This window comes from Pelodiscus sinensis, chromosome 23, assembly GCF_049634645.1.
Source record: "Pelodiscus sinensis isolate JC-2024 chromosome 23, ASM4963464v1, whole genome shotgun sequence".
NCBI lineage: Eukaryota > Metazoa > Chordata > Testudines > Trionychidae > Pelodiscus > Pelodiscus sinensis.
The window spans coordinates 24194621-24208919 of NC_134733.1; the positions used below are offsets into that span (position 1 = coordinate 24194621).

The window sequence follows — 14299 nt, forward strand, 5'->3', positions numbered from 1 at the left end:
TCATGGCGCTGCCGGTACCGGCTCTGTGTGGGCGTCGCGGCTGTGGCTTGTCTCTGCCTGCTGGGGCCGGGGCAGAGCGAGCCGGGCTCTGCCTGGGTCTGTGCAGCACCGGCCCCGTTAGGAGCCCCCCTCAGTCAGAGGCCCCCTCAGCCCTTGGCGGCACCTGGCGGTCCCTAGGCAGCAGCCCAGTGAGGGAGGCTCTGCGCCAGGTGCCTGCCTGGTCCCAGCGCTCGGCGCCAGGAGTGGGTGTTGGTCGTGCACCAGGGCTCCGGCTCCGGCTCCGGCTCGGTCGCTGCCGTCCCTTGTGAGGCTGCAGAGCGAGGCGCTCGATATGGGAGCAGGGCTCCGGAGCGGGATTGACGGGTGTGTTAGTGACCGCAGGCCCCGGGCTCTGCTCTCCTCTGGACGGCCACAGGGCCCTGCCGGGCTGAGCGAGCACCAGCCCCGCGGAGCAGGCTCTGAAACGCCCCCGGGGAGCAGCCCCCGAGCTGCCCATTCACCGGGGGAAAGGCAGCTCCTCGCGGGCGCCGGCACGCTGGGCCCCAGGCAAAGCTGCCGCTTGCAACAAATGCAGCTGGGGAGTTCAAAGGCCTTTGGGCCGATGCGTCCGGGGCCTCCAGGTCTCGCGCAGGCGGCGCCTTTCACCCCGGGCCGAGGGAGGAGAAAGGCCCTTGCCCGTTGCCGAAAGCTGGGTCCGCGCCCAGCCCAGCGCCCGCTTTGCTGCTGGTGTTTCTGGCTGGCGTCTGCCCCGCGGAGGGCAGGGTGGGCACCTGGGGCAGCAGCTTGGCCCCTTCCGCTTCCCAGATGGAACCGGCCAGCCCCGTGCAGCGCAAGGATCCTGCACAGCCAGGCTCCCGGCCCGGCATCTGTGCCCTTTGCAGAGCCCTTCTGGGCATCTCAGCTGAGCAGCAAGGCCGGCTTCTGGCTCGTGCGCCTGGATCGCTCCCCTCTGCCGGGGGCAGTGGCAGAGGCAGTGGGAACAGGGGGGTGCTGAGCCCCTTGCCCTGTGCACCCCCACCAGCTGAGGCCAGGCCAAAGCCCAGCACACGGGGCCGACAGCAGGGACCCCGGTGTGTGGGGCTCAAAGCAGGATCTCAGCACACGGGGCCGACAGCAGGGACCCCTGGCCAGGTCCCAGAGCCCCGGGGTGCTGTGGCGCCCCCCACCCCCGGAGTTCCGGCGCCTACGTTCGGGGGCCACCAGCTGTGCTAGCAGCGCTCGAGGTAACCGTCCCGCATGCAGACAGAGCTGCCTTGCGGCCCGGGGCTGGGCGGGGGGGCCATGGGCGGGCAGAGAGCCGCAGAGCCAGCAGCTGGTGCAGAGACAATCCGGAGCCCCCGCCAGATGGCAAAGCACTTTACGCGCACGGTCAGTATGCTGAGTGCCCGGGCGCAGGCTGCGTTAAGCAAACCTGAACCAGCCCTGATTAACCCATTCTAGATTACCTGGGAATTGGCAATTATGGGTTTAAAATGGGCCCGTTCACACGATTAGCGGCTAAGCTGGTCAAGTGCCATTAGCAGGGAGTTAATTAACAGATTTAATATGTTAAAAACAGAAGAACATTAAGTGCTGCCCACATCTGGCCCTTTGTGTGTGTCCATGGGCCTGCTGCTATGGCACACAGCCCTGGCCGGGGTCTGTGGAGGGGGAGGGGGCTGCCCAGGGCAGTGCACAGGCAGCAGTGTGGCCTGGCGGTGGTGTGCTGGCCTGGCGGTGGTGCACCTGGCCTGGCGGTGTGTTGGCCTGGCGGTGGTGCAGCTGACCTGGCGGTGGTGCACCTGGCCTGGCGGTGTGTTGGCCTGGCGGTGGTGCGCCTGGCCTGGCGGTGGTGCTGCTGGCCTGGTGGTGTGTTGGCCTGGCGGTGGTGTGCCTGGCCTGGCGGTGGTGCAGCTGACCTGGTGGTGGTGTGTTGGCCTGGCGGTGGTGCGCCTGGCCTGGCGGTGGTGCGGCTGGCCTGGCGGTGTGTTGGCATGGTGGCGATGTGTTGGCCTAGCGGTGGTGCGGCTAGCCTGGCAGTGTGTTGGCATGGTGGCAGTGTGTTGGCATGGCAGTGGTGCGGCTCGCCTGGCGTTGGTGTGGCTGTCCTGGCGGTGTGTTGCCATGGTGGCGGTGTGTTGCCAAGGCGTTGGTGCGGCTGGCTTGGTGGTGTGTTGCCATGGTGGCGGTGTGTTGCCAAGGCGTTGGTGCGGCTGGCCTGGCGGTGTGTTGCCATGGTGGCGGTGTATTGCCATGGTGGCGGTGTGTTGCCAAGGCGTTGGTGTGGCTGGCCTGGCAGTGTGTTGCCATGGTGGCGGTGTGTTGCCAAGGCGGTGGTGCGGCTGGCCTGGCGGTGTGTTGGCATGGTGGCGGTGTGTCGCCATGGCGGTGGTGCGGCTGGCCTGGCGGTGTGTTGGCACGGTGGCGGTGTGTTGCCATGGCGGTGGTGCGGCTGGCCTGGCGGTGTGTTGGCACGGTGGCGGTGTGTTGCCATGGCGGTGGTGCGGCTGGCCTGGCGGTGTGTTGGCACGGTGGCGGTGTGTTGCCATGGCGGTGGTGCGGCTGGCCTGGCGGTGTGTTGGCATGGTGGCGGTGTGTTGCCATGGCGGTGGTGCGGCTGGCCTGGCAGTGCACGCAGGGCGGCAGTCTGGGCGGGCTGGCAGGAGCTGTGATGCGTGCGGGGGTAGCAGGCTCGCGCTGCAGAGTGGAGGGAGACAGTCCCTGGGGCTGTGACAGTCCGGCGTGCGCTGCCTTTCCTGGAACGAGCGGCGTTCCGTGGGCCGAGTGGGCGCATTGCTCGGCTCTCCTGGCCCGCGCTGCCTCGCTGCTGCCCGTGCCCAGCGCCCCCGTGGCCGGCTGGGGGCGGGGGTGGTGCTTGTGCGTTTCCAAGAGAGAGAAAAGCTTTTCCATTGTCAGAACGACCCGGCCCCAGGCAAACCCGCTCCCCCGCCTCCCCCGCCGCCAAACCCGGACGCGGACAGGGAGGCCGATGCCGGCGGACTGCCTGCCACACCATGAACTTCAGAGCTGTATGCCTGAGCTGAGGCCAGCCCTGCAGCCGGCACCTCGGCCCTGGCGGAGGAGAAAGCCCGCGCCAGGCTGGCGTCACGACCCAGCAGGCTGAGCCCCGCCCGAAGCGGAGCCGCAGGGGGCAGGAGGCCTGTCAGGGACCTAGCCGTGCACAGGGCCCAGGAGCTGTGGCAGGGCGAAGCCCGGGGGGGGGGTGCTGTGCTCGGCGGCACGCAGGCGGGCGCAGCTGTCGCTTGTCTGCTCGCGTGGTGCATGGGCTTGGCCCGGGACTCTGGGACGATTGCCAGGGGGAAATGGCTCCCGGAACAGGCCTGGCTTCCCCTCCTGCTGCTGGGGGCAGGAGCTGTCAGCTGCAGGAACCAACGGGCAGCTGAATACAAAGGACAGGCCTGCTGAGAAAGCAAATGGCCATTTCCCCAGAGTGCAGCTGCAGCCCTATGCACTGACGGCACCTTTCCCTGGGCCCCAGCCCCACAGCTGGCGCGTGAGCCCCTCACATTTCACCGGTGGGAAACTGAGGCGCGGAGCGTGACACGTGTTGGGGACCCTGCACCCCCGTCCGCAGCCAGAGGTGACTCCGCCGGCCGGTTTAGCAAACGGCTTTATTGCTTCTCAGAGACACGGCCTGGCACAGAATCCGTGTTAGCGCCGACACCGAGAGCAGGCGCCGTATTCCTCTTGGGGGGAAGGGCTGACGGGCCCTGAACCCCCCTTCCTTGATCTCAAACACCCTCACTCAGCCTAACCTCACCGCCCAGCCCTACCCCCAGCCTGGGGCCGTCCCCGCCTCTTGTCTTCTGTCTCTCCCTGGGAACAGGATTGTTATCAGCCCAGGCTGGCACTTAGGTGTCCGCCCAATCCACACGTGGGGTGAGTCCGTGGGAATCACAGGCAGCAGCCCAGCCAGGTGGGGTCACAGGGTAACAAGGGGACAGCCCCCCGCTATGGCACAGGAGTGTTCGCAGCGTGCGCCAAGCTCTCCTGACGGCTTTGGAGGCTGCCACTGGGCCAGGCGTGGTGCGGGGGCAGGGGCCAGGACTCTGCAGTTATTGGGGCGGGGGTCTCGCCCCGGGGCCCGCAGTGCAAGGAGAAGCCGGCGCTGCTGCCTCGCCATGTGTGCCAGGCCCAGAGTCTGGGAAGTGCTGGCAGCTTGTGCCTGGGCCGCAGAGGGGCAGGCGTGTCAGGAGAACACGACTCCGTGCACGGGCTGGGGGTAAACGATGGCTTGCCCCTCCCCCCGTTCTACCTGGGCTGCCCCACCCCCCGTCCCACTGGCATCTCTGGAGACGGGAGCCCGGCCTGGCAGAGCACGCTGGCGGAGGGCAGGCTGCCTGTCTGTCTGCCCCGGACCCTGTCTGCCTGTCTGCCTGCCTGCCCCGGACCCTGTCTGCCTGCCTGCCCTGGACCCTGTCTGCCTGTCTGTCTGCCTGCCCCGGACCCTGTCTGCCTGTCTGTCTGTCTGCCCCGGACCCTGTCTGCCTGTCTGCCTGCCTGCCCCGGACCCTGTCTTGCCTGCCCCGGACCCTGTCTGCCTGTCTGTCTGCCTGCCTGCCCCGGACCCTGTCTGCCTGTCTGTCTGCCTGCCTGCCCCGGACCCTGTCTGCCTGCCTGCCCCGGACCCTGTCTGTCTGCCTGCCTGCCCCAGACCCTGTCTGCCTGTCTGTCTACCTGCCTGCCTGCCGCGGATCCAGTCTGTCTGCCTGCCTGCCCCGGACCCTGTCTGCCTGTCTGTCTGCCTGCCTGCCCCGGACCCTGTCTGCCTGTCTGTCTGCCCCGGACCCTGTCTGTCTGCCTGCCTGCCTGCCGCGGATCCAGTCTGTCTGCCTGCCTGCCCCGGACCCTGTCTGCCTGTCTGTCTGCCTGCCTGCCCCGGACTCTGTCTGCCTGTCTGTCTGCCTGCCTGCCCCGGACCCTGTCTGCCTGTCTGTCTGCCTGCCTGCCCCGGACCCTGTCTGCCTGTCTTGCCTGCCCCGGACCCTGTCTGCCTGTCTGTCTGCCCCGGACCCTGTCTGCCTGTCTGTCTGCCCCGGACCCTGTCTGCCTGTCTGTCTGCCCCGGACCCTGTCTGCCTGTCTGTCTGCCTGCCTGCCCCGGACTCTGTCTGCCTGTCTGTCTGCCTGCCTGCCCCGGACCCTGTCTGCCTGTCTGTCTGCCTGCCTGCCCCGGACCCTGTCTGCCTGTCTTGCCTGCCCCGGACCCTGTCTGCCTGTCTGTCTGCCCCGGACCCTGTCTGCCTGTCTGTCTGCCCCGGACCCTGTCTGCCTGTCTGTCTGCCCCGGACCCTGTCTGCCTGTCTGTCTGCCTGCCTGCCCCGGACTCTGTCTGCCTGTCTGTCTGCCCCGGACCCTGTCTGCCTGTCTGTCTGCCCTGGACCCTGTCTGTCTGCCTGCCTGCCCCGGACCCTGTCTGCCTGTCTGTCTGCCCCGGACCCTGTCTGCCTGTCTGTCTGCCTGCCTGCCCCGGACTCTGTCTGCCTGTCTGTCTGCCTGCCTGCCCCGGACCCTGTCTGCCTGTCTGCCTGTCTGCCTGCCCCGGATCCTGTCTGTCTGTCTGCCTGCCTGCTGCGGATCCAGTCTGTCGGTCCCAGACGCTGCATCAGCCAGGGACATCGCAGCACCGAGCTGCTTCCAAACCGGCCCGGGACCCGGCCTGCATGCTCAGGCTGGCTGGCTCCCTTTGCCCCCCTCCTCTCACTCTGCTGCGCGCCGGGCTCCCAGCCAGAGGGGGCAGACGTGAGAGCCGAGGGGGGCCCGGCCGAGGCCCCCAGAGCAGAGTGTCTAGCACTCGGGTTGGGCGTGGGGGTGCAGCCCCCCAGGCAGTGACGTTGCGGGGTGGGCTCCTCTCTAGCACCCCCGTTCCTCCCTCGCAGCTTCTCCCCCTGCTGCGCTGGGCAGGGCGGCCGCAGCGCCCGTGTCGGTTGGCGCCTAATCTGCTTATTTGCAAATGCTGCTAAATGGCCGTGTCCAAAAACAGCCGAAGGAACGAGATTAGCCTAAGCACCCTTCTTACGGGGTGACCTCCCGTGGCGGCGGCTGCAGCTGCCCGCGGGGGAGGGGGAGGGGCTAGCGAAGCGCAGTTAATGCCCGTGGCGCTCCCTGCTGGAGGGGGGCTGCGGGCGCAGGGCAGGGGAGGCTGCTCCCCAGCATGTGCTCTGCTCTTCGGTGAGCTGCTGTCTTGTCTGCTCAGCCTCTGCCCTCCCGGCTCCGGCTCCAGCCCTGGCCTGCCCTGCCCTGCCCCTGCAAGCAGCTCCAGTGAGCTGCTGTGGCCTTCTGCCCACCTGGCCACGGCATGCTGGTCCTGGCGGGAGCCGAGCGCGCCTGGCACCAGAGCGAGCTCAACACTCAGCCCCTCCCTGGAGATTTAGCTGGTCCTCTCCCGCAGGCTCTGAGTCTTCGCCTGGGCCCTTCTCCAGCTGCGGTGCCAGGGTCTCTGGGGCATCTCCAGCCCACGCGCCATCTCTGCCAGTACGTCCGAGTGGCACACGGCGCATGCACGGCCAAGGGTGTGGGGCACGGGAACGTGCCCGTCCGAGGGCTGGGGGGCGCATGCACGGCCAAGGGGTATGGGGCACGGGAACATGCCCGTCCGAGGGCTGGGGGGCGCATGCACGGCCAAGGGGTATGGGGCACGGGAACATGCCCGTCCGAGGGCTGGGGGGCGCATGCACGGCCAAGGGTGTGGGGCACGGGAACATGCCCGTCCAAGGGCTGGGGGGCGCATGCATGGCCAAGGGTGTGGGGCACGGGAACGTGCCCGTCCGAGGGCTGGGGGGCGCATGCACGGCCAAGGGTATGGGGCACGGGAACATGCCCGTCCGAGGGCTGGGGGCGCATGCACGGCCAAGGGGTATGGGGCACGGGAACATGCCCGTCCAAGGGCTGGGGGCGCATGCACGGCCAAGGGTGTGGGGCACGGGAACATGCCCGTCCGAGGGCTGGGGGGCGCATGCACGGCCAAGGGTGTGGGGCACGGGAACGTGCCCGTCCGAGGGCTGGGGGGCGCATGCATGGCCAAGGGTGTGGGGCACGGGAACGTGCCCGTCCGAGGGCTGGGGGGCGCATGCACGGCCAAGGGTGTGGGGCACGGGAACATGCCCGTCCGAGGGCTGGGGGGCGCATGCACGGCCAAGGGTGTGGGGCACGGGAACATGCCCGTCCGAGGGCTGGGGGGCGCATGCACGGCCAAGGGTGTGGGGCACGGGAACGTGCCCGTCCGAGGGCTGGGGGGCGCATGCATGGCCAAGGGTGTGGGGCACGGGAACATGCCCGTCCGAGGGCTGGGGGGCGCATGCATGGCCAAGGGTGTGGGGCACGGGAACGTGCCCGTCCGAGGGCTGGGGGGCGCATGCACGGCCAAGGGTATGGGGCACGGGAACATGCCCGTCCGAGGGCTGGGGGGCGCATGCACGGCCAAGGGTGTGGGGCACGGGAACATGCCCGTCCGAGGGCTGGGGGGCGCATGCACGGCCAAGGGTATGGGGCACGGGAACATGCCCGTCCGAGGGCTGGGGGGCGCATGCACGGCCAAGGGTATGGGGCACGGGAACATGCCCGTCCGAGGGCTGGGGGGCGCATGCACGGCCAAGGGTGTGGGGCACGGGAACATGCCCGTCCGAGGGCTGGGGGGCGCATGCACGGCCAAGAGGTATGGGGCACGGGAACATGCCCATCCGAGGGCTGGGGGGCGCATGCACGTCCAAGGGGTATGGGGCACGGGAACATGCCCGTCCGAGGGCTGGGGGGCGCATGCACGGCCAAGGGTGTGGGGCACGGGAACATGCCCGTCCGAGGGCTGGGGGGCACATGCACGGCCAAGGGTGTGGGGCACGGGAACATGCCCATCTGAGGGCTGGGGGGCGCATGCACGGCCAAGGGTGTGGGGCACGGGAACATGCCCGTCCGAGGGCTGGGGGGCGCATGCACGGCCAAGGGTGTGGGGCACGGGAACATGCCCGTCCGAGGGCTGGGGGGCGCATGCACGGCCAAGGGGTATGGGGCACGGGAACATGCCCGTCCGAGGGCTGGGGGGCGCATGCACGGCCAAGGGTATGGGGCACGGGAACATGCCCGTCCGAGGGCTGGGGGGCGCATGCACGGCCAAGGGTATGGGGCACGGGAACATGCCCGTCCGAGGGCTGGGGGGCGCATGCACGGCCAAGGGTGTGGGGCACGGGAACATGCCCGTCCGAGGGCTGGGGGGCGCATGCACGGCCAAGAGGTATGGGGCACGGGAACATGCCCGTCTGAGGGCTGGGGGGCGCATGCACGGCCAAGGGTGTGGGGCACGGGAACATGCCCATCCGAGGGCTGGGGGGCGCATGCACGTCCAAGGGGTATGGGGCACGGGAACATGCCCATCTGAGGGCTGGGGGGCACATGCACGGCCAAGGGTGTGGGGCACGGGAACATGCCCATCTGAGGGCTGGGGGGCGCATGCACGGCCAAGGGTGTGGGGCACGGGAACATGCCCGTCCGAGGGCTGGGGGGCGCATGCACGGCCAAGGGGTATGGGGCACGGGAACATGCCCGTCCGAGGGCTGGGGGGCGCATGCACATCCAAGCGGTATGGGGCACGGGAACATGCCCGTCCGAGGGCTGGGGGGCGCATGTACGTCCAAGGGGTATGGGGCACGGGAACGTGCCCGTCCGAGGGCTGGGGGGCGCATGCACGTCCAAGGGGTATGGGGCACGGGAACGTGCCCGTCCGAGGGCTGGGGGGCGCATGTATGAGGGGTGCGGGGTGTGTGCACTTGCCAATAGTGCAGGTGCATGCATGTCCAGGCAGCATAGGGCACATGCATGTCCAAGCGGTGTGGGGCTTGTGTCTGGCAGGTGCTGGGCCATTCCAAGACTGGTGGGGAGACCTTGGCACGGCTTTTTAGCCTGTGTGGGAACCTGGCACCAGCCCCTTCCATGGGTCAGCAGGGTCTGAACCTGGGGCCTGCGCTAGCAGAAAGTCAGTGCTGTGCTGACAGGAGCCAGTCTGTTAGCAGTGGTAGGCTTTTATCCTCCAGGCAGACCCGTTCAGTGGTGGACTCGCCCTGCGCACTGGTGTGATTGTGTGTGGCGTGTGCTCTGTGCACTAGCACTGGGCGGTGGCCGACTCTCATCCCTGGGCGTGGGGCCTGGTGGATTAACGTGGTGTGTGGCAGGGGTCCGGGCTATCTGCTGGAATTATCGCTCCAGTGCGGGGATGGGTCGGGCCCTGGATGCCAGCTGGTTACACTGAGACAGCCTGTTCTGCCAGCCTGCTCCCCTGCCCCCACCTGGTCCAGGCACTAAGGCTCCCTCTAGCAAAGCGCCCAGGCAGCAGCGCCCCCAGCGGCAGACGATAGAGACGCCGAGATCGGCCGTGGGAGGCTTGGCGCCAGGGGCTTGCTCCAGCCCTCGGGAGCACCCCCAGTTCTGCGAATTCACCTCCCTCAGCGTGCACAGCCCCCCCCAGCTGGTTCTATCCTAGAGCAGCGAGAGCCGAGCTCTGGGGAAGGCGCGTTGTGCGTGGCTGGAGGGGTAAGCGGCAGAGCGAAGGGGATCACTCAGAAAGCGGCTCAGCGCGTGGCGTCCCAGCTCGCTCAGCTCCAGAGCCAGGTTACAAACCATCGGTTCCCGCCGTAGAGTTTGTTTCAGGCTGAGTCCCGCAGGCCCCGTGTCTCTTGCCTGGGCCCAGCCGCCCCGGGGGAGGCCTCTGCACTTTCCATGCGGCTCGGTAACCCCGAGCTGGGTTTCCCATTGGCCGTGTGCCTTGCTCTGGGGCGGGCCAAAGGAGATTGAAAGCCGCCTGTGCCCCAGCCTGCCCTGTTCTCTTCGCAGCGGTGTCAGTGCCCAGACCAAGACCGGTGCCACTCCCCTCTACCTCGCCTGCCAGGAGGGCCACCTGGAGATCATACAGCACCTGGTGAAGGACTGCGGGGCGGATCCCCACGTGCGCGCCAACGACGGAATGACCCCCCTCCACGCAGCCGCTCAGATGGGCCACAACACCGTCATCGTGTGGCTGGTGAGCGCCGGCCCTGCGGGGCCACTGCCCTCTGCCCCGCTCTCGGCCGGCCGCCTCGCCGAGGGCTGAGCTGGGGGGGGCAGGGGGCTGTGCGTCCGGCTCTGATTTCCTTCCTGCGTGGACGGGCTGGTGTAGACGGGCCCCAGCCGCCTGGCCGGCGCCCCTTCCTGAGCCGTGGGAGACTCTAGCTCCGTGGGCCCAGAGAGCCAGGCGCTGCCGTCCTAGGCCATGCTGCTGGTCGCCTGCAGCGCCCGGGCTGGGCTCTCCCGGCACGGCTGCTGCCATGTCACTCACCGGCCCACGCGGCCGCTCTCCATCTCACAGACGAGCTTCACCGGCATCAGCCTGTCGGAGCAGGATGACGACGGTGCGACGGCCATGCACTTCGCTGCCAGCCGCGGCCACGCCAAAGTGCTGAGCTGGCTGCTCCTGCACGGGGGGGAGATCAGCACCGACCACTGGGGGGGGACGCCGCTGCACGACGCGGCGGAGAACGGAGAGCTGGAGGTGAGCGTGGGGCGCGGAGCCGTGGGGCCTCAGGCTGTCCCCCGGGGAGGGCTGAGCTGGGCAGGGAATGCCGGGGGGTTGCGAACACAGTTGTTGTGCAGTGGGAAAGCTGCAGTAAATGAAAAAGTATCAACCCCCCCTGCCACGGTACCGCCCTCCACAACCCCGCCCTGCCACAGTACCGCCCTCCACAACCCCTCCCTGCCGCACCACCGTCGTGCCACGGTACCGCCCTCCACAACCCCTCCCTGCCGCACCACCGCCCTGCCACGGTACCGCCCTCCACAACCCCTCCCTGCCGCACCACCGTCGTGCCACGGTACCGCCCTCCACAACCCCTCCCTGCCGCACCACCGCCCTGCCACGGTACCGCCCTCCACAACCCCTCCCTGCCGCACCACCGTCGTGCCACGGTACCGCCCTCCACAACCCCTCCCTGCCGCACCACCGCCCTGCCACGGTACCGCCCTCCACAACCCCTCCCTGCCGCACCACCGTCCTGCCACGGTACCACCCTCCACAACCCCTCCCTGCCGCCCCACCGCCCTGCCACGGTACCACCCTCCACAACCCCACCCTGCCGCACCACCACCCTGCCACGGTACCCCCCTCCACAACCCCTCCCTGCCGCCCCACCGCCCTGCCACGGTACCACCCTCCACAACCCCACCCTGCCGCACCACCGCCCTGCCACGGTACCGCCCTCCACAACCCCTCCCTGCCGCACCACCGTCCTGCCACGTACCGCCCTCCACAACCCCTCGCTGCCGCACCACCGCCCTGCCACGGTACCACCCTCCACAACCCCACCCTGCCGCACCACCGCCCTGCCACGGTACCGCCCTTCACAACCCCTCCCTGCCGCACCACCGCCCTGCCACGGTACCGCCCTCCACAACCCCTCCCTGCCGCACCACCGTCCTGCCACGGTACCACCCTCCACAACCCCTCCCTGCCGCCCCACCGCCCAGCCACGGTACCGCCCTCCACAACCCCTCCCTGCAGCACCACCGTCCTGCCACGGTACCGCCCTCCACAACCCCTCCCTGCCGCACCACCGCCCTGCCACGGTACCGCCCTCCACAACCCCTCCCTGCCGCACCACCGCCCTGCCATGGTACCGCCCTCCACAACCCCTCCCTGCCGCACCACCGTCCTGCCACGGTACCCCCCTCCACAACCCCTCCCTGCCGCCCCACCGCCCTGCCACGGTACCACCCTCCACAACCCCACCCTGCCGCACCACCGCCCTGCCACGTACCGCCCTCTACAACCCCTCGCTGCCGCACCACCGCCCTGCCACGGTACCAGCCTCCACAACCCCACCCTGCCGCACCACCGCCCTGCCACGGTACCGCCCTTCACAACCCCTCCCTGCCGCCCCACCGCCCTGCCACGTACCGCCCTCCACAACCCCTCGCTGCCGCACCACCGCCCTGCCACGGTACCACCCTCCACAACCCCACCCTGCCGCACCACCGCCCTGCCACGGTACCGCCCTCCACAACCCCTCCCTGCCGCCCCACCGCCCAGCCACGGTACCGCCCTCCACAACCCCTCCCTGCCGCACCACCGTCCTGCCACGGTACCCCCCCTCCACAACCCCTCCCTGCCGCCCCACCGCCCTGCCACGGTACCGCCCTCCACAACCCCTCCCTGCCGCCCCACCGCCCTGCCACGGTACCGCCCTCCACAACCCCTCCCTGCCGCACCACCGTCCTGCCACGTACCGCCCTCCACAACCCCTCGCTGCCGCACCACCGCCCTGCCACGGTACCACCCTCCACAACCCCACCCTGCCGCACCACCGCCCTGCCACGGTACCGCCCTTCACAACCCCTCCCTGCCGCCCCACCGCCCTGCCACGGTACCGCCCTCCACAACCCCTCCCTGCCGCACCACCGCCCTGCCACGGTACCGCCCTCCACAACCCCTCCCTTCCGCACCACCGCCCTGCCATGGTACTGCCCTCCACAACCCCACCCTGCCGCACCACCGCCCTGCCACGGTACCGCCCTCCACAACCCCTCCCTGCCGCCCCACCGCCCTGCCACGGTACCGCCCTCCACAACCCCTCCCTGCCGCCCCGCCGCCCTGCCACGGTACCGCCCTCCACAACCCCTCCCTGCCGCCCCGCCGCCCTGCCACGGTACCGCCCTCCACAACCCCACCCTGCCGCACCACCGCCCTGCCACGGTACCGCCCTCCACAACCCCTCCCTGCCGCCCCACCGCCCTGCCACGGTACCGCCCTCCACAACCCCTCCCTGCCGCCCCACCGCCCTGCCACGGTACCGCCCTCCACAACCCCTCCCTGCCGCCCCGCCGCCCTGCCACGGTACCGCCCTCCACAACCCCTCCCTGCCGCCCCACCGCCCTGCCACGGTACCGCCCTCCACAACCCCTCTCTGCCGCCCCACCGCCCTGCCACGGTACCGCCCTCCACAACCCCTCCCTGCCGCCCCACCGCCCTGCCACGGTACCGCCCTCCACAACCCCTCCCTGCCGCCCCACCGCCCTGCCACGGTACCGCCCTCCACAACCCTGCTCTGCCACGGCCCCACCCTGCCGTGTCCCTGCTCTGCCACAACACCGCCCTGCCCTGACACCACCTCCACAACATTGTCCTGGCACCCCAGCACGATACCGCCCTGTATAACACCCTGGCACGGCACGGCCCTACCCCAACACCCGGGTGTGGTACCCAGCGATAGCATCCCAGTCCAGTCCCCGCCCACCCTGGCACCCCTGCACAGCACCACACTGGATAACACCCTGGCACGGCACTGGCACGATGCGCTGTACTGCCTGCGGTCGGGCCTCGCCACCTCCCTGCCACCCCAGCCTGAATGTGGCTAAGGCTCATCTGGGGTGGGGTGTCCAGCAGCCCCCAGCTAGACAGGGCCTGAGTGGGATCTACCTGTGACATTGCCTGCACCCCAGTAATGGCACAAACAGACTCCACCAGCCGGTAGAACAGGGGGAGTTTATTGCTTCTCCAGGATACAGCACAGCACAGATGTCATCTGGTTCCAGGGCAGGCCTAGGATGCCTCAGCCCCCCTTGAGATGGGGGAGCCTGGGCCCCTAAATCCCAGCCCCTTCCCTAGGCTGTCTCCTCCATGCTCCCAGACAGAAACTAAACCTCTCTTCCAGCCCTGCCCCCAGCCAGGTGCTGGTCTCCGCCCCCCTCCCTTTGTCTCTCCCTGGGAGGCTGAGCCTGGGTGTCTGGGTTAATCCACATTTGGGAGGGTCAGTGAGAATCTCCCATCCCAGCGCAGGGGGACCCGGGTCACAGAGCAGACAGCCCCCCCCCCACGTCACACTGCCCGGGCTGACCCCTTTGTGTCTCCTTCCAGTGCTGCCAGATCCTCGTGGTGAACGGTGTCAACTTGGGGCTCCGAGACCAGGACGGCTACACGGCCGCGGACCTGGCGGATTACAATGGGCACAGCCACTGCGCCAAATACCTCCGCGCCGTGGAGAACATGGTGCGGCCCCGCCGGCTCCCCCGTGCCCAGCCTGCGGCCCCGCGGTTCTGTGCTGGCTTTGTGCAGCTGGGGACGTGCTGGCCGCTGCCCGGTCCCGTGGCTGCACGTTGGTCTGGAGGGTGGCAACCCCAGGCCGAGCTGTGGAGGGGCCCCGTGCCCTGCCGCGCCGCGGGAGCTGAGCTGGGTGTGTGTCCACGCCCCGGCTCAGCTCTGGCTCCAGGGACGCTGGCCCTGGAAACCGGCATTGCCCGGGCTCGTTAATGACGAGGGCCCATGGGAGTCGGGCGCTGGCGGTTCC

General features: G+C 69.4%; 1 protein-coding gene across 1 annotated transcript in view; it reads left to right on the plus strand.

Annotated features, from left to right (window-relative positions):
* The window catches only part of ESPN (espin), an 82401-nt gene that overhangs the window by 18704 nt on the left and 49398 nt on the right, over positions 1-14299 (plus strand). The window contains exons 3-5 of the mRNA XM_075906144.1: positions 9819-10005; positions 10330-10512; positions 13870-14001. Coding sequence (XP_075762259.1) covers positions 9819-10005; positions 10330-10512; positions 13870-14001 — 502 coding nt within the window. The remainder of the gene's footprint in view (positions 1-9818; positions 10006-10329; positions 10513-13869; positions 14002-14299) is intronic.